At 38.1% G+C, this 27,733-nt stretch overlaps 1 protein-coding gene across 7 annotated transcripts in view; it reads left to right on the top strand.

The window, feature by feature from the left end:
* Positions 1 to 27,733, top strand: part of FAM135A (family with sequence similarity 135 member A) — a 119,772-nt gene that overhangs the window by 74,420 nt on the left and 17,619 nt on the right. For 5 of the 7 annotated variants that reach the window (XM_057527905.1, XM_057527903.1, XM_057527904.1 and 2 more), the window contains 9 exons: positions 3,036 to 3,191; positions 15,291 to 15,364; positions 16,701 to 16,855; positions 17,076 to 19,437; positions 20,946 to 21,112; positions 22,236 to 22,327; positions 22,827 to 22,924; positions 25,042 to 25,193; positions 26,781 to 26,891. In XM_057527905.1, the coding sequence (XP_057383888.1) occupies positions 3,036 to 3,191; positions 15,291 to 15,364; positions 16,701 to 16,855; positions 17,076 to 19,437; positions 20,946 to 21,112; positions 22,236 to 22,327; positions 22,827 to 22,924; positions 25,042 to 25,193; positions 26,781 to 26,891 (3,367 nt within the window). The remainder of the gene's footprint in view (positions 1 to 3,035; positions 3,192 to 15,290; positions 15,365 to 16,700; positions 16,856 to 17,075; positions 19,438 to 20,945; positions 21,113 to 22,235; positions 22,328 to 22,826; positions 22,925 to 25,041; positions 25,194 to 26,780; positions 26,892 to 27,733) is intronic. The other 2 variants (XM_057527907.1, XM_057527906.1) reach the window with 1 other exon arrangement.

The raw sequence follows: 27,733 nt of genomic DNA, 5'->3' as shown, positions 1-27,733 counted from the left end.
ACTCGTATTTAATTTCAGTATTTAAATGGACGTCATAAAATTTAACGTAAACTAGGGTAAACTTTGACAGCAGATAGAATACACAAGAGGTGGAATAATATTTAAAGAGGTCTTACAAATCGATAAGAAAACCTGTTAGTCCCCATTTTTCATATTAGTATAGGTTAGACACCGAATTACAAAAACTGCTAATAAGGATATGAAAAATATTTAGTTATCAAAGAAACAAAAATTTAAATATTCTGACGTCATTTTTAACCTAGCTGTGATTTTTTAATAACAACGTAATGCTTATTGAGATGTGGTGAGATACAGATTCTCGTACCTCGTAGATCTTTCTCAGAGATTAGTTTGGCAGTATGTATCCAAAGCCAAAAAGAGTATTTCTTCTCAATTTATACCAAATAAACAATCAGAGATTCATATGTAGTGTAACTTATAATATTGTAAAACATTAACCTAAATAAATCCCCAACAGTAGGACAATGGTTAAAGAAATCATGGGACACTCATAATCTAAAAAAGTTGTACAACCTTAAAAATGTTGCTTTCAACAAATGTTTGATGATGTAGGGAAATGCTCATACTGTGTTATCCAGTGAAAATGGCATAAAGCTATATATGATTCTGGGTTTTTCCTCTCTATAACTGAAAAAAATTGAAGACTATAAACTAAGATGAACTTTATTTTTTTCTTTTTTGCTTTCCCCCATTTTCCAAGTCTATTAAAGTAAGCACCATTTTGTAATCAAACAAGGTCAGTGAATGCTATGAGTAGGACAAAATAATGAATGTTTTTTGAAAAAAATACATAAATGTAAGGTCTTATTATTCCTACATTTATACATATAAAAGATCTTGTCAAACTTAATTCTGATTTCCTTTTTAATATAAAAAAGAAATGATTATTATTTACATTTTGACACTTACTGTAAAGAGTTATATAAACCAAAGGAGTAATTTGTTTATACCTGAAGGGATGCTTTTCCCAATAATGAAAATACTAAGTCCTTTCTCAGAACCTTGGTGCCATGATCCCTGAGAAATGCCACTAATAATTACAAGGTATCTAGATGGCCTTGCTCTCTGGAGGAGAATTAGTTCTACTTGTGTGTAGATTGTACTAGGTGTAGCATTGCTTGCCTTACGTAGTGCTATTTAATTACTGTCAAATACTTATTCTAGTCTTCTTTTCCTAACTCCGTTAAAATCATTCTTGAAACAATACTGCAGGCTTCAGCTTCTTTATAGTACATTTTAATCTTTTGTGTGTTCTTAGGAGACATGAAAAACTTGTTAGCTTCATTTCTAATAACATTTGTAAACCATTTCCTGGGGCAGAACACCTCTGTAGAATTTCTGTGTATGTTGATCAATCAGTACTTATCATCTGTTGACTCTGTTAGCTTCCATTCCAGAATTCTGGAATTTGTCAGCGTTTTCTGAGTTTGTCCTTGTATTCTGGGAGCTTTTTCCTTATCTGAGGCCTGTAATTCCTTATTCATTCATTCATTTATTCGTCCAGTAAGTATTTATTGAGTGACTACTGTGTACCGGTAACCAGAGTCACAAAAGTAAATAAGACACGATACCTTCCTTTCTTACTAATGTTGCTGAGTTTTTGTTTTAAGTGTTCTCTTAGTTAAGAAGATAAATGGAAGCTTGGTTTGGGTTGGGGAAGAAAAGCCTGCTGGATTGCAGACTTCAAAAAGAAGCCAATACAAACTGAGAGAAAGAGGGTCATATGTGATAAGCAACATTTGGGGGTTTTGTTTGTTTTTAGAAAGGGAGGGTGCAGTGCAGTTTGGGATACGTTGAACTGTCCAAGTACAGTCATCCAGTAGATGCTGGATCTAGAACTCAGGGAGATGTGATCCAGAGCCGTAAATGAGGCCATCATTGGTGTGTAGGCGGGAATGGCTGTCAGCTTCAATCTGAGCAGACGACTACTTCCGTCTTTACAGTAGGAAAATGAGATCAGCACCCATGTATGTATTTAAAGTAGATTTCTTAGTGTTACTAGTAATTAAAGACAGATTTTTGCGTCAAGATACTACCTCCCTGAAGACTGACTGCTGCCTCAGTGTATTGAAGAAAAGCCTGTCCTCATGATAAAAATGCTTGACCAAAGAGATACATCATTCTGATTTATAGTCCTTTGTTATTCTTTGTTTAGAATTTCTTATTTTATCAATTCAAGAAAACCAAATGCCTTTTAGAAGATTCTGCATCTCATTCAGTACTCTTAACTTCCATCATCAGTTTAGGTGAATATTTAAATAAATGGGATAATTTAATACCACTATTAGAACACTCATAATAGTATATTGTAATCGTTGACCCACTTTTCTTTCCTCATTAGACTGTAAACTTTTCATATTAATCTTGTTGTCTGTAGAATGTAGGCCCTAGCATGTAAAATGTGCCCAGTAAATACTGGGTGAGTGAATTGTTAGAAAAGAGAAGGAAGGAAGTGTCCGACAGCTCTATGAAAGGATCCCCACAAGCAAAATAAAATCTAGGAGCACAGGTATGAGGGCAAAGCAGTACTTTAGAGAGTGTCTCAGTCCTTTCCGAGGAGTTACGGATCTTTTAAGTACTTTACTTAGCTGATTGGGAAAAAAATCAGATTTTAAGATTTCATCATCTTTCAAAATTTTTATAACTTTCATCATGATTTGTACATTGTGTTTAAAATTCCCAGTATTTTAGTGTTTGAATTTGATCATGTTCTATAGAATCCTGATTTGTAACTTTAGACTATGATGTTATTTCAGTAACAAGATACCTCTGGTATTTAAATATTGGTTAAATGGTCGAAAAGTGCTGTAGTAACTGTCAGATAGAAAAAAGCCATGGGTCAGTTGGTCTCTCTCTACACACACATGCAAGCACACACACACACGTGCAAGTGCACACAGACACATTTTTTAAAACTAAAAATTTGCCTTTGTATTAATATTCTCAGTAATATATATAGATGTGTTATGGTAATTCTCAGAGAGCAGTAAAGGTTTTTTTCCTTGTCATTTCAGAAAATAGAGAATCCTGATGAACTGGCAGAACTTATAAATATGAATCTCGCACAACTTTGCTCACTTCTAATGGCTTTATGGGGACAGTTTCTGGAAGTTATAACACTACATGAAGAGCTAAGACTATTACTAGCACAAGAGCACCATACTTTGAGGGTAAGTTTTAAAAAAGTGATGTTAGAGCATTTTAATGAGTACAGTAAGTCCCCTACGTACGAATCTTCAAGTTGTGAACTTTGAAAGATGCGAACACACGTTTGCGTGTCCAATCACGTAAGTTAGTTCACGTGTCTGGCTACGTTGTCACGTGCGTGCATCCTCTACAGGTGGTTGTGCTTTTGTGTATTTTACTGTACTGTACTGTATAGAATACAGTAGTATAGTATCTTTATTTCAAGCGTAGGATGTCCAGAAGCAAGTGGAAAAGCAGCGGTGATGTAGCTGGTACTGCTAAGGAGTACCAGCTGTTGTCCTGTACTACTGTACTTTTCAAGGTACTGTACTGTAAGATCAAAAATGTTTTCTTTATTTTTTGTGTTTGCTTTTTATGTATTATTTGTGTGAAAAGTACTATAAACCTATTACAGTACAGTACCATATAGCTGATTGTGTTAGTTGGGTACCTAGACTAACCTTGTTGGACTTACGAACAAATTGGCCTTCCGGACACACTCTCGGAACAGAACTCATTCGTATGTAGGGGACTTACTGTGTCGCTTTCTATTTCTCCCTTTAGATCTGTTGGTATTTGCTTAATATATTCATGTGTTCCGGTGTTGGGTACATGTATATTTACAGTTGGGAACTCCCTGGCAGTCCAGTGGTTAGGACTTGGCGCTTTCACTGCAGTGGCCTGGGTTCAGTGCCTGGTCAGGGAACTAAGATGCCATAAGGTGCATGGCGCAGCCAAAAATAAATAAATTAGGTCAAGTTGATTGATACGGTTGTTGTGTAATCAATATTCTGGGTTAACTTTTTCTTCCTGTATCAGTATTTTAAAGACATACCTTTATCATCCATCCTCCATAATCTCGGATGAGAAATCAGTTGTCGTTTATATTGTTGTTTCCCTCCAGCTGCTGTTACAATTTTCTCCTTATCTTTGGTTTGCAGCAGTTTGACTCTGATGTGCCTTGTTGTAGTTTTCTTTGTATTTATCTTGCTTGTAGTTTATATATTTTCTTTATATTTATCTAAATATATATTTATACATTTTCTTGGTATTTATCTTTATGTTTATTTATCTCATGATTTGCCGAGATCCTCAGATCTGCAGGGTGATATTTTTATCAAAATTTTAGCCATTATAACTACAGAAATTTTCTGCCCCAGTTTTCCCCTCTACTCTCTCTCTCTGGCACTCTGATTTCACTTATGTTACACTATATGATATTCTTTTGTTTCTTAGTAGTTTTTCTCTGTGCTCTTCAGTGTGAATAATTTCTGTTGTTCCATCTTTGAATTCACTAACTCATTTCTGTAGTGTCTAATCTGCTCTAAATCTTGTCTAGTAAAATTTTCATTTCAAATATATACTTTTTACTTCCAAAATTTGCCTTTGGTTCTTTTCTTTTTTTGATAGTTTCATTTTTCTGCTAAGGTTCCTCATCTCTTCATTTGTTACGACCAGCTTCTCCCCGTCATTGGCCAGTTTATACTTGTGGCTTGAAAGTACTTGCTGGACTTCTGGTTTCTGATCCAGCTTTAAGAGGCTTGGACTTCATCACTCCCTTTCTAACAGCAAGAAAAGAGCTGAACAAACCAAATATCAACACATCTTTTTGGGTCCATTAGAGAACTGAGGCCACAGGATAAACTCCTGACCCCCAAACTGGAGAGATGGCTAGCCAGTTACAGAGAATCACATCTTACCAAAGCAGAAACCAACCCATGAACAGAAGTCACCAGGAGCCAGTACCAGGAGAGCAAAACTTAAACTGTAATTGATGAATTTCTGGAGGCTCAGTGTGAACAAGCTTGAGTTAATAACTCCAGGAGGGCCCTGTCTTAGGGGACACCCACACTTCTGTGAGTTTTAGCTCCAGGAACCCTACCAGGTTCACATACTTCAAATCAGAGAAATCCCCTCATGCAGGGAGAGGGGGAAATAGCCATTTGTAAATACATCCAGAGCATTCTGTCCTTCTTAACAAGACCTTCCTCCTCAGAAACTGTCTTTCTAGAGTCCAGCTGACGTGGGGGACCCAGCTCAGGCCCTCTATAGCCTTTCACTTGGGGGAAGGAAAATACCCAACTTATTATTAGGGATTTGCAAATTAAAGCAACAGTGAGATACCATGCACACCTGTAAGAATGACTAAAACTGAAAACCCTGACAGCACTAAATATTGGTGAAGATGTGGAGCAACAGGAATTTTCATTCATTGCTGTTGGGAATGCAAAATGATACAACCACTTTGGAAGACAGTTTGACAGTTTCATATAAATCTAAACATACTCTTACATAATAATCCAGCTAACATGCTCTTTGGTATTTACTCAAATTAGTTAAAAACTTAGGTCTACACAAAACCCTGCCCTCAGATATTTATAGCAACTTTTTTTTATAATTGCCAAAACTTAGATGTCCTTCATCAGGTGAATGGTTAAACAAACTGTTGTATATTTACACAATGGAATATTTTTCAGTAATAAAAAGGAATAAGCTATCAAACCATGAAAAGACATAGAGAAACCTTAAAAGTATATCACTGCTAAATGAAGGAAGCCAGTCTGAAGAATTACCTACTATATGATTCCAATTCTATGACATTCTGCAAAAGGAAAAACTATAAATAAATAATCAGTGGTCGCCAGGGGCTCAGGGGGATTGGGGGAGAGTCTAGTGGGTGGAGCATAGGAGATTTTTAGGGCAGTAAAACTGTTCTCTATGATATCGTAATGGTGGATACGTGTCACTATACATTTGTCAAAGCCCATACAATTCACAACAACAAGGGTGAACCTTAATGTAAACGATGGACTTTAGTTAATAATAATGTATCAATATTGGTTCGTCAGTTATAACAAATGCATCACAGTAATACAAGACGTAAGTAATAGGAGAAACTTGGGGGCTTGGGGTATAATTGGAACTCCCTATACTTTCTGATCAATTTTTCTCTAAACCTAAAACTGCTCTGAAAAACTTAGTCTATTAAAGAAAACTTTCTAGTGTGCTTCATGGTTGCTTACCTTCTGAAGCAGAGTATATGGAACCTAATTTAACCCTTTCAAAGTGACTTAGTTATCATTATGAATCTTGTATAATGTGGTCTGCTTTAATAGTACACTGGTGTCCTGTGCTCTCAAAATGTCTGGACAGTAGATCCTCCATTAGAGAGGCCCAAGTTACATTAATTTTTTACTTATTTTGTCTACTTTTTATGGGAATGTTCTAGGTTTTCTTTAAGGGGGGCCTTTGTGTTTCAGCATCAAGTTCTCATTTCCTTTGCCTAGTATACTTATGTATATTTAATGCCCATATATACTATGTATGCTCTAATTCTCCTTTTCCCTTGGTTTCATTTGCTCTTTAAAATGTACTGTGGATTAAGAAACCAAATAACTTAAACCAGTAGGGGTTGTGTCTAATAGTAAGCATAAATCAGGTTTGTATAAAAAGAACTTAAAGAACATTTGTTCAGATAGCCTCATCCACCAGAGGGCAGACAGCAGAAGCAAGAAGAACTACAATCCTGCAGCCTGTGGAACAAAAACCACATTCACAGAAAGACAGACAAGATGAAAAGTCAGAGGGCAATGTACCAGATGAAGGAACAAGGTAAAACCCCAGAAAAACAACTAAATGAAGTGTAGATAGGCAACCTTCCAAATAAAGAATTCAGAATAATGATAGTGAAGATGATCCAGGACCTCAGAAAAAGAATGGAGGCAAAGATCAAGAAGATGTGAGAAATATTTAACAAAGACCTAGAAGAATTAAAGAACAAACACCTAGAAGAATTAAAGACAAACAAACAGAGATGAACAATACAATAACTGAAATGAAAAATACACTAGAAGAAATCAATAGCAGAATAACTGAGGCAGAAGAACGGATAAGTGACCCAGAAGACAGAATGGTGGAATTCACTGCCGTGGAACAGAATAAAGAAAAAAGAATGAAAAGAAATGAAGACAGCCTAAGAGACCTCTGGGACAACATTAAATGCAACAACATTTGCATTATAGGGGTCTCAGAAGGAGAAGAGAGAGAGCAAGGACCCGAGAAAATATTTGAAGAGATGATAGTCGAAAACTTCCCTAACATGGGAAAGGAAATAGCCACCCAAGTCCAGGAAGCGCAGAGAGTCACAGGCGTGATAAACCCAAGGAGAAACACACTGAGATGCATAGTAATCAAATTGACAAAAATTAAAGACAAAGAAAAATTATTGAAAGCAACAAGCAAAAAACGACAAATAACATACAAGGGAACTCCCATAAGGTTAACAGCTGATTTCTCAGCAGAGACTCTACAAGCCAGAAGGGCATGGCATGATATATTCAAAGTGATGAAAGGGAAGAACCTACAACCAAGATTACTCTACCCGGCAAGCATCTCATTCAGATTCGATGGAGAAATCAAAAGCTTTACAGAGGAAGCAAAAGCTAAGAGAATTCAGCACCACCAAACCAGCTCTACAACAAATACTAAGGAACTTCTCTAAGTGGGAAACACAGGAGAAGAAAAGGACCTACAAAAACAAACCCATAACAATTAAGAAAATGATAATAGGAACATACATACTGATAATTACCTTAAATGTAAATGGATTAAATGCCCCAACCAAAAGACACAGGCTCGCTGAATGGATACAAAAACAAGACCCATATATATGCTGTCTATAAGAGACCCACTTCAGACCTAGGGACACATACAGACTGAAAGTGAGGGAATGGAAAAAGATATTCCATGCAAATGGAAATCAAAAGAAAGCTGGAATAGCAATACTCATATCAGATAAAATAGACTTTAAAATAACGAATGTTACAAGAGACAAGGAAGGACGCTACCTAATGATCAAGGGATCAATCCAAGAAGAAGATGTAACAACTATAAATATATATGCACCCAACATAGGAGCACCTCGATACATAAGGCAACTGCTAACAGCTCTAAAAGAGGAAATCAACAGTAACACAATAATAGTGGGGGACTTTAACACCTCACTTACACCAATGGACAGATCATCCATAATGAAAATAAATAAGGAAACAGAAGCTTTAAATGACACAATAGGCCAGATAGATTTAATTGATATTTATAGGACATTCCATCTGAAAACAGCAGATTACACTTTCTTCTCAAGTGCGCACAGAACATTATCTAGGATAGATCACATCTTGGGTCACAAATCAAGCCTCGGTAAATTTAAGAAAATTGAAATCATATCAAGCATCTTTTCCAACCACAACGCTATGAGATTAGAAATCATTACAGAGAAAAACACGTAAAAAACACAAAAACATGGAGGCTAAACAATACATTACTAAATAACCAAGACATCACTGAGGAAATCAAAAAATACCTAGAGACAAATGACAACGAAAACACAACGATCCAAAGCCTATGGGATGCAGCAAAAGCAGTTCTAAGAGGGAAGTTTATAGCAATACAGGCCTACCTCAGGAAACAAGAAAAATCTCAAATAAACAATCTAACTTTACACCTAAAGGAACTAGAGAAAGAAGAACAAACAAAACCCAAAGTTAGTAGAAGGAAAGAAATCATAAAGATCAGAGCAGAAATAAATGAAATAGAAACAAAGAAAACAATAGCAAAGATCAATAAAACTAAAAGCTGGTTCTTTGAGAAGATAAACAAAATTGATAAACCATTAGCCACACTCATCAAGGAAAAAAGGGAGAGGACTCAAATCAATAAAATTAGAAATGAAAAAGGAGAAGTTACAACAGACACCACAGAAATACAAAGCATCCTAAGAGACTACTACAAACAACTCCATGCCAATAAAATGGACAACCTGGAAGAAATGGACAAATTCTTAGAAAGGTATAACCTTCCAAGACTGAACCAGGAAGAAATAGAAAATATGCACAGACCAATCACAAGTAATGAAATTGAAACTGTGATTAAAAATCTTCCAACAAACAAAAGTCCAGGACCAGATGGCTTCACAGGTGAATGCTATCAAACATTTAGAGAAGAGCTAACACCCATCCTTCTCAAACTCTTCCAAAATATAGCAGAGGGAGGAACACTCCCAAACTCATTCTATGAGGCCACCATCACTCTGATACCAAAACCAGACAAAGATACTACAAAAAAAGAAAATTACAGACCAATATCACTGATGAATATAGATGCAAAAATCCTCAGCAAAATACTAGCAAACAGAATCCAACAACACATTAAGGATCATACACCATGATCAAGTGGGATTTATCCCAGAGATGCAAGGATTCTTCAATATACGCAAATCAATCAGTGCGATACACCATATTAACAAAGTGAAGAATAAAAACCATATGATCATCTCAGTAGTAGCAGAAAAAGCTTTTCACAAAATTCAACACCCATTTATGATAAAAACTCTCCAGAAAGTGGGCATAGAGGGAACCTACCTCAACATAATAAAGGCCATATACGACAAACCCACAAACATCATTCTCAATGGTGGAAAACTGAAAGCATTTCCTCTAAGATCAGGAACAAGACAGGGCTATCCACTCTCGCCACTGTTATTCAACATAGTTTTGGGAGTCCTAGCCAGGGCAACCAGAGAAGAAAAAGAAATAAAAGGAATACAAGTTGGAAAAGAAGAAGTAAAACTGTCACTGTTTGCAGATGACATGATACTATACATAGAGAATCCTAAAGATGCCACCAGAAAGCTACTAGAGCTAATCATTGAATTTGGTAAAGTTGCAGGATACAAAATTAATGCACAGAAATCTCTTGCATTCCTATACACTAATGATGAAAAATCTGAAAGAGAAATTAAAGAAACACTCCCATTTACCATTGCAACAAAAAGAATAAAATACCTAGGAAGAAACCTACCTAGGGAGACAAAAGACCTGTATGCAGAAAACTATAAGATACTGATGAAAGAAATTAAAGATGATACCAACAGATGGAGAGATATACCATGTTCTTGGATTGGAAGAATCAATGTTGTGAAAATAACTATACTACCCAAAGTAATCTACAGATTCAATGCAATCCCTATCAAACTACCACTGGCATTTTTCACAGAACTAGAACAAAAAATTTCACAATTTGTATGGAAACACGAAAGACCCCGAATAGCCAAAGCAATCGAGAACAAAAAATGGAGCTGGAGGAATCAGGCTCCCTGACTTCAGACTATACTACAAAGCTACAGTAATCAAGACAATATGGTACTGGCACAAAAACAGAAACATAGATCAATGGAACAGGATAGAAAGCCCAGAGATAAACCCGCGCACCTATGGTCAACTAATCTATGACAAAAGAGGCAAGGATCTACAATGGAGAAAAGCCAGTCTCTTCAGTAAGTGGTGCTGGGAACACTGGACAGCTACATGTAAAAGAATGAAATTAGAACACTCCCTAACACCGTACACAAAAATAAACTCAAAATGGATTAGAGACCTAAATGTAAGACTGGACACTATAAAACTCTTAGAGGAAAACATAGGAAGAACACTCTTTAACATAAATCACAGCAAGATCTTTTTTGATACACCTCCTAGAGTAATGGAAGTAAAAAAAAATAAACAAATGGGATCTAATGAAACTAAAAGCTTTTACAAAGCAAAGGAAACTACAAACAAGACGAAAAGACAACCCTCAGAACGGGAGAAAATATTTGCAAACAAATCAACAAAGGATTAATCTCCAAAATATATAAACAGCTCATGCAGCTCAATATTAAAAAAACCAAACACCCCAGTCCAAAAATGGGCAGAAGACCTAAATAGACATTTCTCCAAAGAAGACATACAGATGGCCAAGAAGCACATGAAAAGCTGTTCAACATCACTAATTATTAGAGAAATGCAAATCAAAACTACAATGAGGTATCACCTCACACCAGTTAGAATGGGCATCATCAGAAAATCTACAGACAACAGATGCTGGAGAGGGTGTGGTGACAAGGGAACCCTCTTGCACTGTTGGTGGGAATGTAAATTGATACAGCCACTATGGAGAACAATATGGAGGTTCCTTAAAAAACTAAAAATAGAATTACCATATGACTCAGCAATCCCACTACTGGGCATATACCCAGAGAAAACCATAATTCAAAAAGACACATGCACCCCAATATTCATTGCAGCACTATTTACAATAGCCAGGTCATGGAAGCAAGCTAAATGCCCATGGACAGACGAATAGATAAAGAAGATGTGGTACATATATACAATGGAATATTACCCAGCCATAAAAGGGAATGAAATAGTGCCATTTGCAGAGCCGTGGATGGATGTAGAGACTGCCATACAGAGTGAAGTAAGTCAGAAAGAGAAAGACAAATATCGTACATTAACACATATATGTGGAATCTAGAAAAATGGTACCGATGAACCAGTTCGCAGGGCAGAAATAGAGACACAGGTGTAGAGAACAAATGTACATACACCAAGCGGGGAAGGTGGCGGGGCGGGGGTATGGGATGAATTGGGAGATTGGGATTGACATGTATACACTAATAGGTATAAAACGGATAACTAATAAGAGGCTGGTGTATAAAAAAATAAATAAAATTCAAAAATTCAAAAAAGGAAACATTTGTTCAGTGAACATTTGTGAGGTGCCTTCTTTCTTCAAGGCAACATAGATAATATATCACATATTTAGACTCTGCACTACAGATTAGAATCTAACCTGGATGAGCATGTATAAAATTATTATAGTAAATATTATAATAATATGTGATTAATATATTAAATTATAATAAATTTAGTTATATTAATAACGACTTACTAAAATCATTATAGTAAGCATTGTTTAGCAATTTAAACAACATATTAGGGTGAACATAGGTAAAGGAACATTTAACTCTTTAAAGCAGTATAAACACCCATTTTGAACCCTTAAAGCCTTTTTTTTTTAACGTCCTAGTTAAATTTTGAATAGTTGATATTGCCAAATAAGTGGATTTTTTAAAATTAGGGTACATACTCAACACTTGTCTTACAGATATATATATACCAAAGTATTAATATCTGTTACTCATATCCTGAGTTTGAATTTGTAAATTTGACATTTTTTTCTATGCATGCCTTTTGCCCAGAATTAAGCTGTGCTGCCATCAGGTGGCAGTGATGCCTTAGTTATGGCCTCACAGTGCTGTTGCCAGCCTTCTTCCTCACGGGTTGCCACTGCCCGGAAATCAGGGCAGGAGAAAGTTCAGACAGAGAACCTCGTCTGGGAGCAGAGAGGAAAGGAAAGACTTTATGATAACAGGGAGTCTTAATGCAGAAGGGAAGGGATCAGTGGTTGGAGCACAAGTCTTGACCCTTTTCTCAAGTCTTTGTTTGAATCCCATGTGTATCACGGCCCAGCTATGTTGTCTTGCCTCGCTTGTTAAATGAACATATATCCACTTCATAGGGTTTTTATATGGTTCAAATCAAAGAATGAAACTAAAGTGCTTAGCCCGGAGCCTGGTAGGGAGGACGCTGTCCAGAAATGACGGTTCTTATTGTAGGGATCAGGGAAGGCGGGCAGGCAGGCCCAGCTGCAGCTGCAGGAATCCAGATGACTTCAGGCTGCATTTCTTTACACTTTACAGCCCTCGGGGAAAATACCTCTAACAGACAGACAGACAGGCAGGCAGGCAGATAAGTTTTCCTCATGTCTCCCTTAGTGTTGGAGAGGAAGAAGGGGGCCGTCAGCAGCATTTGAAGGTGAAGACAGTTGCATCCTTCCCACAGACGTTTTGTTGCCCCCTGTCAACTTGTCCCTCTGAAGACCCAGGCTCACCAACTCAGGGAGACAAGCTTAGGAAGTCAGAAACTCAACTGGCTATAACTTGATGACCTATAAAACATTTCTCCAATTCACTGTACTTTTTTTTTTTTTTTTTTTTTTTGGCTGCATTGGGTCTTCATTGCTGCACGCGGGCTTTCTCTATTTGCGGTGAGTGGGGGCTACTCTTCGTTGTGGTGCACGGGCTTCTCCTTGTGGTGGCTTCTCTTGTTGTGGAGCACGGGCTCTAGGCGCGCGGGCTTCAGTAGTTGTGGCTCGCGGGCTCAGCAGTTGTGGCTCGCTGGCGCTAGAGCACAGGCTCAGTAGTTGTGGTGCACAGGGGCTTAGCTGCTCCGCAGCAGGTGGGGTCTTCCCGGACCAGAGCTGGAACCCATGTCCCCTGCATTGGCACGCAGATTCTTAACCACTGCACCACCAGGGAAGCCCTGAGAAGTGTACAAATTTGTTTAATATAAGTTTTATGTGACAAGGTAGCCTTCATAAGGAAATGAATAAGGAAATGAAGACCCAAAGAAACAGACCTGAGTATCTTATGATAGGCTTGATGAAGAGTTGACAGTTCATGGAGGAATATGATAGGTTAAGGAGTATGAAGTAATTGTAGTAACCCGAGGGAATTTATTAGCAAGGCCTGTTTGTAGGCTTCTTCTTGGCATTCCTTTGTTTCGGAAGATAGGAATGGACGTTCCATTCCTCTGGGTATAGTGAGGACACCTCTCACATGAGGGTTTTATGACCTGTTTTAGGGGAGAAGGTTGGTGAGGAGGTCAGCGTAACTTTCCTGCTCTTCCTTTTCTTAAATTTCTTCACCTTAAGATATTCAATGTGCCAAGGTGCCGTAATTTGGGGTAGCATGTCCAGAACCCCATCACCACCAGCCTCTCCTCTCTTTTTTAAAATACAAGGGGGAGCGTACAATACATAATTTTCTGCATTTGGCTTCTAAAATATTTGACTCTTTTTTTGAATATGTATTTTTGGGGGGGGGACTACGTTAGGTCTTTGCTGCTGCCCGCAGGCTTTCTCTAGTGGTGGTGAGCGGGAGCTACTCTTCGTTGCGGTGAGCGGGCATCTCATTGCGGTGGCTTCTCTTATTGTGGAGCACGGGCTCTAGGCGTGAGGACTTCAGTAGTTGTGGCGTGTGGGCTCAGTAGTTGCAGCGTGAGGGCTCTAGGCCGTGTGGGCTTCAGTAGTTGTGGCTCATGGGCTCTAGAGCGCAGGCTCAGTAGTTGTGGTGCGAGGGCTTAGCTGTTCCACGGCATGTGGGATCCTCCCGGACCAGGGCTCGAACCCGTGTCCCCTGCGTTGGCAGGTGGATTCTTAACCACTGCGCCACCAGGGAAGCCCCTCATTGTACATTTAAAACCAAAGACCCCTAAGTTGTGTTTCCCTTTAGAAAGAAATCTTAAGTGTAATATAATTCCAAGATGTAATATCATTTCTCTCTCCTCCACGTACCCTTCAAACAAAATATCTTTTCCATCCCCTTACTGTTGCTTCAGTTGCTCCAGTAGCTGACAAAGCCTTTTCCTGCATAGTTAGAAATGAAAGGGTCAGAATACAAATATGATGGAAGAAATATTCAACTAGATTTGACCAGTATTTACCAAGTACTTGCTTCTGTAACATACCAAGGCATATTTTGGGGGGATGGCAAAGATCATCCAAAACACAGTTCCTGCTCTAAAGAACGTTACACATTAGGAGGGGGGACAATTCACATATACAGTTATTTTAAGAAAAAACGTGGTGAATGCTACAATGGTAATTGTAATAGCTTATATTTATAGACACTTTCCAGATTAAAAACTGCTATCAAGTACATTATCTTGTTTACTCTTTGCAATAACCCCCTATGAAGAATAAGTATTAAGTGTGATTGAAAAAGAGTCATCGGGGCTCCAAGGTGAAATGCCGAAGGTCGCAGAGCCAGGGAGCCCACCGCCAGCTCAGCTGGTGTGCCCTGGGATGCCTGGCACCCAGCAGCGGGGAGCGCCAGCTGGTCCCACCGTCCTTCTGTGCGCTGGGTGCTGTTCTTGGTGTGGGGATGTCGTGCGTGGTAAATAGGACACACAGACTCCCCATCTCCAAGGAGGATGAATGGTGGATCCATAACGTAAAACGGAATTTCTTACCTACGTTCTGTTCTTTCTTTTAACTCTTGCAGTAAGTACCAAAATACAGGGCTTTGGCGACCCTGAGGAGGGAGAGTACTTCTCACAGGGGCTTTCTTTCCCTGCCACCCATTTCCTGATTGACTTTTTAAACGTGCCATGTTATTCATACTCCCTTTTGGAATTTTCCAGGTGCGCAGGTTTTCTGAGGCATTCTTTTGTTTTGAACATCCAAGAGAAGCTGCCATTGCATACCAGGAACTTCAGTGAGTAGCATAAATCCAAAATTTAAATGATTCTACTTCCTTTTACCTAAGATATCATCTCAGAATTTATCAGTGACAGAATATACAATATTTACAATGAAAGAAATTAGGAGAATTTGACGTTTAGAAAGCTCCTGTTTAGTCGAATTGCATTTAATCTTATGCATTACTTCACCAAAGACCCCGCCCTTACATAAAGAAGTGCACTGCGCCGCTACACCTCCCCACACAGACCTGCCCCACCCTTGGGAGTCCCTGGCTCGCTCCAGCCTTCCATTGGGCCATCTTGCTGTATTTTTATCTTCACAGGTCAGAGTCTCTTACATTTATCATTATGCATTACATATTTTCGCAGGTAGTCTGCCTGGCACTTCCTGCTGTCATGTAAAAGACTTACAATTCAAATATCCTGAGTAGATGCCTTCCACTTTCCCTACTGAGTACATTTAGATCTGGTTTTCTTTGGCTTTAAAGAATATTTTGAGGACATTATGTTGAGTGAAAGAAGTCAGACATAAAAGAGTAAAGAATATATGACTCTGTTTATATGAAGTTCTGGAACACGTAAGACTAAGGTGAAGAAAGTCAGAAGAATGGTTGTCTTGGTGTCGACTTGGGCTGGGAGTTTGCCTGGAAAGACGTGAGAGTACTCTCTGGACAGGTGGAACATGTTCTGTATCGCGTGTCCGTTTGTCAGAATCGTGCAGCCAAGATTTGTTTGTTTCAGTGCATGGGAAGTATATGCCGCAACAGACAACTGTAAATAATCATAGGGTGTGTGGGTAGGCAGTGAGTGGAGGTACGGACAAAGCAAGAAGGGAAAATGTTTGCTGATGGGGCTTATGGTGCTGTTCTGTGTACTTTGATTTGTTTCAAATTTTCCGTAAGAAAGTTTTTTAAAAAAAACTATTTTGCATTAGAAAGTTATATACCTTTCTTAAAATAGCTGTTAATTGTATTCATCAGTACGTGTTAACTTTTTTTTTCAACATTATCATCAAATCGTTAGCAGGCATTTGAGCTTTTGGTCTTTCTCCTCTATGCTATTCTCAGCTTATTAGGATGTTCAGACATTAAGCACAGATGACTCACTTTGAAATAACATTTAAAAGTATAGAAGAGTGTAATAGAAATTAAATAATTTATCAGTAAACCGTAATTTTATGTCAGTAATTTTTGTCCACAAACCATAATTTTCATCGTACCAGTTTTTATCTCTGACCAAGGCGCTCTTTCGTAAGGAGGGTGTCTTGAGGAGGGGTGGTCCCGGAGAGACGATGAGGTGAAATCGGTGTGGTTGTCTAGATTGCAGTCTGACGTAAGACATGTGTTCCAGTGCTCAGAGTCACCTCCAGATGTGCACCGCTCTCAAAAACACTGCCTTCTGCAGCTCTCTCCCACCCCTGCCTATTGAGTGCAGTGAATTAGATGGAGATCTCAATTCGTTACCTGTGATCTTTGAAGACAGGTATTTAGATGCAGTTACTGAAGGTAAGTGTAATCTAACTAAAATATGTAAGCTGTGTGTGTCATTTTCAGTATATTCTGTCTAATATACATAAAGCCATTCCTTAATGTGGGGCTGTTTTCCCCCCTCCAGTTTTATTTATTTTTGAGGATATTAGAAAGTTATAGTCAGAGAAAGTAGTCTTAATCATATGAGTTCTTATACCTCGTTTTAAACCTGAATTTCTTTTTCTTTGGATAAAAGACTTAGATGCACCCTGGATGGGAATTCAGAGTCTTCAGAGATCAGAGTCCAGTAGAATGGATAAATGTGAGACTGAAGAAAGCTCTCTAGCTGGACTTTCCAGCCCAGAGTTGAAAGTCAGACCTGCTGGGGCCTCCAGTTTTTGGTCTACAGAAGGTGAAAAGCAGCTAACAAAGTCTCTAAAAGGAAAGAGTGAAGAATCAAATAAATCCAAGGTTAAGGTTACTAAGCTCATGAAAACAATGAAACCTGAAAACACAAAAAAATTAATAAAACAGAACTCTAAGGATTCTGTGGTTTTGGTAGGCTACAAATGTTTGAAAAGTACAGCATCAAATGATCTCTTTAAAAGCTTTGAAGGCAATCCTTCACATAGTCAGAAGGAAGGTCTGGACACCACAATATGTGGATATAATTTTGACCTAAAGACCTACATCAGACAGACAAGTCAAAAGGAAGCTAGCTATTTGCCAGCTAATACAGAGAGAACTGAACAAAAGTCTCCAGATATTGAAAATATGCAACCAGACCTGTTTGATCCTTTGAACTCTGGCAGCCTAAATCTTTGTGCAAATTTGTCCATTTCAGGTAAACTTGATATCTCCCAGGACGATAGTGAAATTGCACAAGTGGAACACAGTGTGGCATCCAGAAGTTCATCAGATGATTGCCATGATCATCAAACTGCCCCCACTTCGGGAGTTAGGACAATTGAAGTAAAGCCCTCTAATAAAGACCCTTTCAGTGGAGAGAAAATAACTGTTAAAATAGGACCTTGGACAGAGCTTCGACAAGATGAAATATTTGTGGATAGTTTACAACTACCCAACTTTGAGTCCTTAGAATCTAACGGTAAATCTAAATCTATAGAAGTAACACTTGAAAAGGAAGCTTTGCAGGAAGCAAAGTGTCATTCTGTTGGAGAATCATTAGCTAAGCTAAGAAGTAATCAACCTGCTTCTTCTACAAGAGAATATCATGTTGTAGTGAGTGCAGACTCAATTAAGTTACCAGATATTAGTGCCACGTGTGCCTCGTCTCGGTTCTCAGATTCAGGTGTGGAAAGTGAACCAAGCTCTGTTGCAACACATCCAAACCCTGACCTAGTCTTTGAAACCGTACAAGGGCAAGGTCTTTACAATAACGAAAGGTTATTTCCTCAGCTTTTGATGAAGCCGGATCATAATGTAAAGTTTTCGCTAGGCAGCCACTGTACCGAGAGCACAAGTGCTTTCAGCGAGATCCAGTCATCCTTAACGTCCATAAACTCTCTGCCTTCTGACGATGAGCTTTCACCCGATGAAAACCCTAAGAAATCTGTTGTGCCTGAATGCCACCTGAGCGATAGCAGAGCCGTGTTGAATCTGGGAACGATTGGCGTGCCAAAATGTGACGACAGGAAAAAGTCAAGTATTCTCTTGCAACAGCAGAGTGTCGTGTTTTCAGGGCGTTTGGACAATGAAACGATAGCAATACATTCCTTAAGCTCAAGCACTAAAGACCCTTTACAATTTGTTTTTTCAGATGAAGGTACTTCCGGTGATGTGAAAAGTAGTTGCAGCTCCAAACCTAACTCGGACACTGTGTGTAAAGACTCCCAGAGTCCTGATAAATCTAGTGACCCTGCAGGGACCGCAGTTCCGTTAAGTTCAGGACTGGTTTGTTCAGGCACCCCTTGTGTCGTTTCAGCTTCCATTTCTACCAGGACAGACGTCAGTGAAGATAGAACTGTGAAAAGAAAAAATAGCGATGCGTTAAATCTCAAACAAACGTATTCAGAAGCCCCTACAGTTAAAGATGAAACTCACCTGGGTACCGGTGACCCTTTTTCAGCCAGTCCTGATATGGTAAAGCAAGGGCTTGTGGAAAATTATTTTGGCTGTCACAGCAGTACAGATACTTCTGACACGTGTGCTGTTAGCTACAGCAATTCAGTTAGCCCTCAGAAGGAGACTTCTGAAAAAGAAATTAGTCATGTTCAGCAGGAAGAGGGTAAAGATGAGGAGGAAGAAGAGCAGGACCAACAGATGGTTCAAAATGGGTATTATGAGGAGACAGGTGACTCAGCCCTGGATGGGACAGTAGATGCTCACTGTACAGACCGAGGTGCCCCGGCAGAAGAAAGATTGATCAAATCTGAAAAGATTAGCAGTGACTTTCTGAGGGATGGTGTAACTATGCCTACTGTCTGTGCTTCCGGCTGTCTGTCCTTCCCGTCTGCACCACGAGAGTCTCCTTGTAGTGTTAAGTATTCTTCTAAGAGTAAATGTGATGCCATTACAAAGCAGCCAAGCAGCGCTTCTCACAACTTCACCTCATCACTGTCCTGGTATGAAAATTCACCAAAACCTCAAATACAAGCGTAAGTAATGGAGCACAATAGCACGTGCTACTAAAGAGAGAGAGAGAGGACGTATATGTATACTTCTCTGGTAACATACATATTTCACGTTCTCTGGTTTCTGTAATACAGAAAGTGCTTCTTCAATTAGCTGTCTGAAATGGAGCAGTGAACTCAGTATGCTCTTTGACAGACAGACCTGCAGTTCCCTGTGTGATTGTCCTGTTCTGTAGGCTCGACTTGCCTGATACAGATTTTCCATTGGTAGCTTTATGGTAGAAGTATGGAATAATTGAAGTTAAAACCCTTTTTTTCCCATCAATACCTCATCTCTCCCCTGGTTAACTCCCAGACAAAAGTTAGGTTTTATATCTAGCAAACAAGGACAATAGTAGATAATTGCTAGAAACTTCCTAAAGCCTACCAGACTTAGACTGCCTCAGCTAAGTCAGTGTTTCCAGAATTGGGATTTCCTGGACCAGTAAAAAAAAAATCCAGAAAATTTTGAGCATGACATAGGTTTACTAGCATGGCACTGGTTTTCTACTACCTTATTCCACATGGAATTATAATCCCTGGAATAAAATGTCTGGGCGTATCCACTGTAGGTTTTTTAAGTTCCCAGATCATTCTGATGTATACACATAAGTAAGATCCATGGTGCCTACAGCTAGTGAACCCAGCAAGGTGAGAACAGCCCACTGAAGACTTGTAACATGCTAGGAAGCCGAAGGTTGCACCGCCTCCTGGGCACCTCAGACTCTTCTGAGTCATTAGTGAAGACAGTGGTCTGTGTTCTCCACCCAGCGTGTGCTGCTCAGTTTAGTGTTCATCTGCTTCTCGGAGTTTTACTTTTATCAGTCCAAGTGATCTAATGTTACGATAGTTAATAATTTTTGGTGTTCTCAGTCCCCAGGTTGATTAGATATGTCACTTATTCTATCAGTAAGTGGGTGTATGCCACCAATTTTACTTAATCACATCCTCCTCTTAGTTCTGTTCCTTCTTATGGGTATTTTTAGAGAAAAATACAAATCACCTCATCTACTACATACTATACCTGCCATTCTCACTGCTACACTGTGTAGAATATCTCCTTCTTTTCCTTTCATATAAGATTAAAAAGGAGCAAAGAGGGTAAGATTTGATCACAGGATCGGCGTCAGACTGTCCTCTCTGCAGTACTTCTCCCGTCCTTTCTATGCATACAGTATAAAATTCAGTAGAAAGCATAACTCCGTTCCCGGTGTTTTCTTAGTGGATTTCAAGTTTAAAAGAATAATTTTAAGTGATGTCAGGCTTTAAATACTCATTGTATTTGATCAGAATATGTACTAAAAAATAGTAAAAAAAATTACTCTCTGATTTCTAAATCATTTAGGTGAGCCCTCGTATTTTCATTATTTTAAAATCAAATATTTCTGGGTTTCCTCTTCTGCAGTTCTCTAAATGCAGCACATTATCTTTTTGGTTCTAAAAACTGAATATAATACTTAGTAACGAGTGTCTTTTACGCTTTTTTGCTTCAGCTTCCTTCAGGCGAAAGAAGAATTGGAGCACCTTAAGCTCCCCGGGTTCATGTACAGCGATGTTCCTCTCCTGGCATCCTCAGTACCCTATTTTTGTGTGGAGGAGGAGGAGGAGGACCGTTCCGAGCACGGAGTCCATCTCATCGTCTGTGTGCATGGCCTGGACGGTATGTAACGTCTGTGCATGTAACCCGTAGCGACTCAATCTTTTCTTTTCCTAGTAGATCGCATTTAGTTTTATTTAATCTTTGACCTGAAAAAAGATTTCTAAATTGCTGATATTAATTAAATCTTAAATACTCTCTAAAACAGAGACGTGCTTAATTTTGCTGAGTATAATATTAGATTTCTTCGTAAAGTAAATTTTCCATGGAGTTGACATCCACATGCCAACATTTTATTTATTTTAACTTCGGATTCTTCTGTCTTCTCTCTTTTTATTATTTTTGTCAGCTGTCACCTCGTGGCAATCATTTTGTCTCCCTTTGATCATCTTTCTGCTTCCCTTTTAGCTTGCTGCTTTAAACCTTATGGACAAGAAAAATCAATACCTAAGAATTAAAGATTCACTGATTAATCAGGGTATAACTTAAATTCTTAATACCTTGTTTTACTGCTGTGGTTTTGTGACAGCTGTTTTGGTTACTCAGCAGCCTATTTTTCTTGGTTAGGAACTGTGTTAGAAGACACCAAATATCTCTGGATTAGCAGAGTATTACTGTGTTGTAAGGTGATTCTGTAGCAACAAATTGACAAAAGATTTTATGGATTATAAAAATGCTAAACACAGGTCTGAGCTAGGAAATGCTTATGAAATTGGAGATTTTTCTTCAAGAAAAACAAAACCGTGACTCTTAAGATATAAAATATCTCTAATACTAACCTCTTTCTCCCTCCCCACTAATAAAATTTTCAAAGAATTATCCTCCAAGAAAGGCTTCTTGGCCCAGTAGAATCTCTGGTAAATTCCTCTTTGAAATCTTCAAGGAACACACTATCCCATGTTATAGGGAGGGAGACAGACACACTGCTGGGGTGGGGGGGCGGTGGCGAGAGAGCATCAATGCGACCAGACCTCTGAAGAGATAGGCTGTTGGAGGCCATTGCCAGCTGATGGAAATCCACTGTGAAATAGACACTGAGGATTCTGGTTCCCAGGGCCTTGTCTCTTCACAGCTGGCGTAGGCCTACGCTTGTCCCCAAGAAGCGTAACAGAGTATGAGGGTGCACGTTGTACCTTTTGCTTTATCTCGTCCCTTAGGTATAACTTTCATTTTCTCCATTTTCTAGGTAACAGTGCAGATCTCCGGTTAGTAAAAACTTACATTGAACTTGGACTGCCTGGGGAAAGAATTGATTTTCTTATGTCTGAGAGAAATCAGGTACAGATAGCTGTGTTTTCAGCGGAAGCACACATTTTTCTACCAGTTTCTACCTAAATATTTGCTGACTACAAAATGCCTGTAGTAGTAGAAATAATTTTTCTGATTTCTATGAAGTTTAACAATTAATGCGTAGCCTAAGGAAGTAGAAGTGATTTACAGTTTGATTTATGAGCTTTTTACATGTGCAAAATTCCTAGAATTTCACATTCTGTGCAAGTATTTTAATTAAACCATTATAAATAACCTTATGTTCAGTGTTGATAGTGGACTAAACGATTATCTAAGTGAAGTGTTAAGAACAGTGAGCCTTTTTTTTCCCTAGAAATTCGCTACTTGTTCATTTTAATATAATGAATATTACATTCACTAACTTCTTTAAAAATCACTGGTCTTTAACCATATTGTCAATACCTAAATTAAAAATAATGTTTATATTCTGTGTTTTATGTAATTACACATATTCAGTATATAATGTATCGATTTCGCTTTTGTTTAGAATGATACTTTTGCTGATTTTGATAGCATGACTGATCGCCTTCTGGACGAGATAATACAATATATTCAGATATATAGTCTAACAGTCTCAAAAATAAGGTAACTTATATAATATTACATAAATTATTTTTATATCTTTATGAATTATAGAAAAATCACACAGAATTTCTGGTAATTTTGTTGTCCTATTCTGAAATATAGGATACCGCAATTCTAATTTAAAGAGAATAAAAATAAAAAGATTTTAGGGAAAGACCACATATTATATAATTCTGTTTATATGAATTGTCCAGAATTGGCAAAATTATAGAGATAGAGGTAGATCAGTGACTGCTTAGGGCTGGGGGAGAGGGGAGATGGTCGGGGTGGGGGGGGGCGGTGATAGCTAAAGAATGTAGGGTTGGACTTCCCTGGTGGTGCAGTGGTTAAGAATCCGCCTGCCAATGCAGTGGACACGGGTTCGAACCCTGGTCCGGGAGGATCCCACGTGCCGCGGAGCAGCTAAGCCTGTGCACCACAACTACTGAGCCTGCGCTCTAGAGCCCACGAGCCGCAACTATCGAGCCCGCGTGCCACAACTACTGAAGCCTGCGTGCCTAGAGCCCGTGCTCTGCAACAAGAGAAGCCACCGCAATGAGAAGCCCGTGCACCGCAACAAAGAGTAGCCCCCGCTTGCCACAACTAGAGAAAGCTTGCGCGCAGCAACGAAGACCCAGCGCGGCCAAAAATAAATAAATAAATAAATTTATTTAAAAAAAAAAAAAAAAGAACGTAGGGTTTCTTTTTAAGGTGGTGAAATATTCTGAAATTTCTTGCAGCTTTCCACAAGCAGGAGATGATGATCAAATCAATATGTCTTATTATTTAATCACAGATGTTGTGAATAGACATGGGGGAGAGAAAAGCATTTGTTTCTTCTAGTCCGGTAAGAATTAAAGAAAAAGTCAAAACTAATCTTCCTGCCTCAAAAAGAGTAGAGTAAACTGATGAGTTTCACATCCCAGCTGGGTTAGAGGAAGAAGCTGGCTCTTTATACTCTAGGCTTTTGTAGAGTTTGCTTCCACTTCGAAGTACAGAGTAGCGACAAAGAACAGAGAGAGCAGGTTTTCATTTGAAGTCCCTGTTTAAAAACAGATTTCTGTTAAAATATGGTGGGAGATGCAAGTATGTGGAGGGTGGAGAGAGATTGTTTTCTTGTTCTAGTCATTCTCTTCATTTATGGATTCTTCATCTGTTTACTAAATTTTCTGTAGTCATCTTGTATTCCTTTTATTAATTTGTTATTTTATGATGAGAAAATAAGTCTGTTGTTTCAGTTCTTTTATTCATCCATGAAAGTATGCCCTCTTTTAGATTAGATGGTCAGTTATAATCAACCATTATCCAAAAGCTTGATTTGGTTGCTTGAGGACTGTTCGTTATCAAACTTTACTTCACAGCTTCAGGAAGTTTGCAGCTTCTCACTAGTTATATCTGTAAACTAGTTATGTCTGTAAACTAGTTATATCTGTAAACCACTTTTAAGACAGCTTTCAGGCTTTCTTCTTTCACTGTTAATTGTCCCGAGGGATTCATATACTATCGTAAAATAATGGTAGGCAAAAAGGCTCTTTTGATTTAAACTATTCCTTAATAAAGGTGAAATGCTTTATGAGTATTAGTTATTCTTTTGGTATAATTTTAGACTTACAGTCAGAAAATGCACGTTTTTTTTTTTCCTGTGGCTTGAAAGTACTTAGAGAATTCCCCACCTTGGAGTGTGGACCAGAGAATAAGAGAAATGGGGATATAATGTCTCCTAAATCATGCTTATACGTATAACTTCATTATTTTGTTTTAAATCATGACTTAACAGGTAAATAATTGGTGTGTGTACCTAAAGATGCAAATTTATCATCTAGTCAATATATTAACGCTTTTAAAATGTATTTCTTTCTAAGCAATTATGAGCTAGGAGTAAAAATTTTCTGATAAGTAATATCTTATTTCTATAGAGCAAGTATATAAACTATAATAATAGGAATTTTCTGCTACATTCTCACATTTTTTGCTTCAAAATGTAAGTTATATCATTTCAGAGTATCAAACCATAGTTTTAAAACATATTAGAACATTTTAAATTCTTAGTATTTCACATCTATGTATAGTGATAGCAGCTTTTATTTTGTTTTTAAAACTAATACTATAGGGGAAATGTCATTTTGTTTCTCTTATAGCTTTATTGGACATTCGTTGGGCAATTTAATAATCCGTTCAGTGCTTACGAGGCCACGGTTTCAATATTACCTTGACAAACTTCATACCTTTCTATCACTCTCTGGACCTCACCTTGGTACGCTCTACAATAGCAGTGCTCTTGTTAATACAGGTAAGAAGTTTTATTGTCCAGTACAAAATTTATGGCGTGGAGAGAAGATTTAAATACAAATTTAATATTTTCTGGTGTTTATTTTAGAGCAGATTTGTCATGTACTTGGAATTTCATGAAACAAAAGGTGTATCTATTTTTCTATTTTGTCATGCACATGAAATAAGCTGACAAAACTCATTTCAGAAAATGATGTCATATTGAGATATTTGTCAAGTCACAAGAGCATTTTTTCCCTTTTTATCATTAAACTGTTTAAATATTTTCAGTAAATGTTAGTCTTACAAACAGGCTATTTTGTTGTTCCCTTAGTTGAACAGATAACAAATAAATATGCTTAATACATTTTAAAGTTATAAAATATTTTATATAGAACGTTAACTCTGATTTTGGTTTGATAGTGATAAAGGGATATTATGAGAAAATAAATTCTAAACTTTTAAAAGAAATTAAAGTAAAAATTAAGACCCCAATTGATTAGAATAAATATTCTCATTAAGAAGGATCTGATACTTGATTTGCCCTTTATTTGGCTTTGTTTTTCCTTTAGAATTTTAAAATGGCTTTTATAGTTTAGTCAATTGATTCCCATTGTAAGAATTAGATTTCATTCTGACTTTTTTCATTGAGCCTTGAAACTCTTATTTCCATTTTCTCTTCTACTTCTTTCATTGACAAATAAACCATACCATTTTCCTTTGTATCCCATTTCAAATGGTGGTATTCAAAATCTAGCTAGTTGTAGATTTTTACAGTTTCAAGAAGAGGGCATGAGAAAAATGAGATCCATAAATAGTACAAAATAGAACCCAGTATGAATCGGATGCAGTACTTTGAATTTCTTTCTTCACTAAACTTTTCCCCAGATAGACTTCCAATTGGCAGCTTTAATCAGTTAAAGGGTTTTTTCCCTCTTTTCCTCCCCTGTTCACCTCAGTAATAGAATCAACAAAAGTAGAAATGAATAGTCTACAGTCTTGAAAACCAGCTCCAGAGTGATTGAGGTTTCACTTAATAAGGGGAAGATGCATTTAAATACGGGTAACTGATAAGATGAAGAAATACAGTTAAATATGACACTTAAATTATATTCAGCTGTTACTAGAAAACATTACCCAGTTGCTCATCCTTAGAGTTGGTCCTTATCCAGTTAGTCTCCCATGACTGACCTGTGATTGTCTGTAAAGGCTCCGTGCTCAGGCATGTGGATCTACTACTGTGTTTAAAGTTTTCTCCCCCTCTGCTTCATTATAATTTGAACAAATATATCTAAAGGTGTAATTTTCCCAAATGTGTTCTTCATAGACCATTACCTATTTCCTTACCTAATGAGGTAGAAATAAATAACAAGCCCTCTGTCAACCACCGTTAACCCATCGTTAACCTCTGTGTGTCTGTATGTTTATATTTGTTATCAGAAAATGGAAATATTTTGCAAATATATTTTTTATTCGCCAACAAAATGCTAATTTGGGAGATATATTTTGAAGTGAAATATATATATTAAAATAAATAACGTTGGCATATGGTACTATATATTTCCGGTTTATAACTCTCACATATCACATACCATTTATAACTCTCTAGGTCTGTGGTTTATGCAGAAATGGAAAAAATCAGGTTCTCTTTTGCAACTGACATGTCGAGATCATTCAGACCCTCGCCAGACTTTCTTATACAAGCTTAGTAATAAAGCCGGTAAGTATATAGAAACAGTTTTGAAAACACTCACTTGAAAACCTTTTTTAAAATAAACCTTTAACAAATCAATTATCAACATGTCTTTCTGATGATTAAAAAACTATCAGTCGGTTGTTATTTCTTAATAGTGAAATAGACTCACAGTTAAAACTAAGCAATTGATAACATGGTTTAATTTCTTTTTACATGATTGTATTTATATTTTGTGAGCTGCACAGCTACTTTGAAGTTATCCTAAACAATTTGGCATTTATAATTCATACCAGCTCTAAGTTAAGTTTTTGAACTAGGCCTCTGCATGTCCTAGGCCTCCCGTCTTTCTAGCTGCCCCCAACCCCAGTCCTCAGCCTTTGTTTTAAACGGCCACATTTTTGTTTTACTTTCTTATTATAAGCATTTCTGGAAAATGTCAGAAACGAAACTATTAGTAGTTATTCCTTCTTCAAATTCTCGCCACTGGATGGATCCTGTTACTCAACCAGTTATTAAATATATTCCCCATCTTGCATGTGTATTCTAAGCTTTCACTCCCGGAAGTCCCCAGCTGGTCCTTGGCCATTCGGTCTCACGCCCTGTAAGTGACCTCACCTGGGACCTTTCCGCTCTCCCGGACTCATCCTCACGCCCACAGATTCCCGACACATTCTTTCCACTGTGTCCTCTGAGGTCTCCGCTTGAGGAGAACAGACTGCCCTCGTCTGTACCTTCCTCAAGGAATGTGATCTCCGCTTCCTGCTGAAAGTGGAGCCATCACGGAAAGCGGGCTGTTGCCCAGCCCGCCCCCGCCTGCCCGCTCCCCCGGCTGTGGAGCGGAGGGTGGCACGCTGTTTTGCTGAAGG

This window comes from Balaenoptera acutorostrata, chromosome 14 (assembly GCF_949987535.1).
Source record: "Balaenoptera acutorostrata chromosome 14, mBalAcu1.1, whole genome shotgun sequence".
NCBI lineage: Eukaryota > Metazoa > Chordata > Mammalia > Artiodactyla > Balaenopteridae > Balaenoptera > Balaenoptera acutorostrata.
The sequence above is the reverse complement of the archived record's forward strand: the minus strand, read 5'-3'. Positions and strand labels throughout refer to the sequence as shown.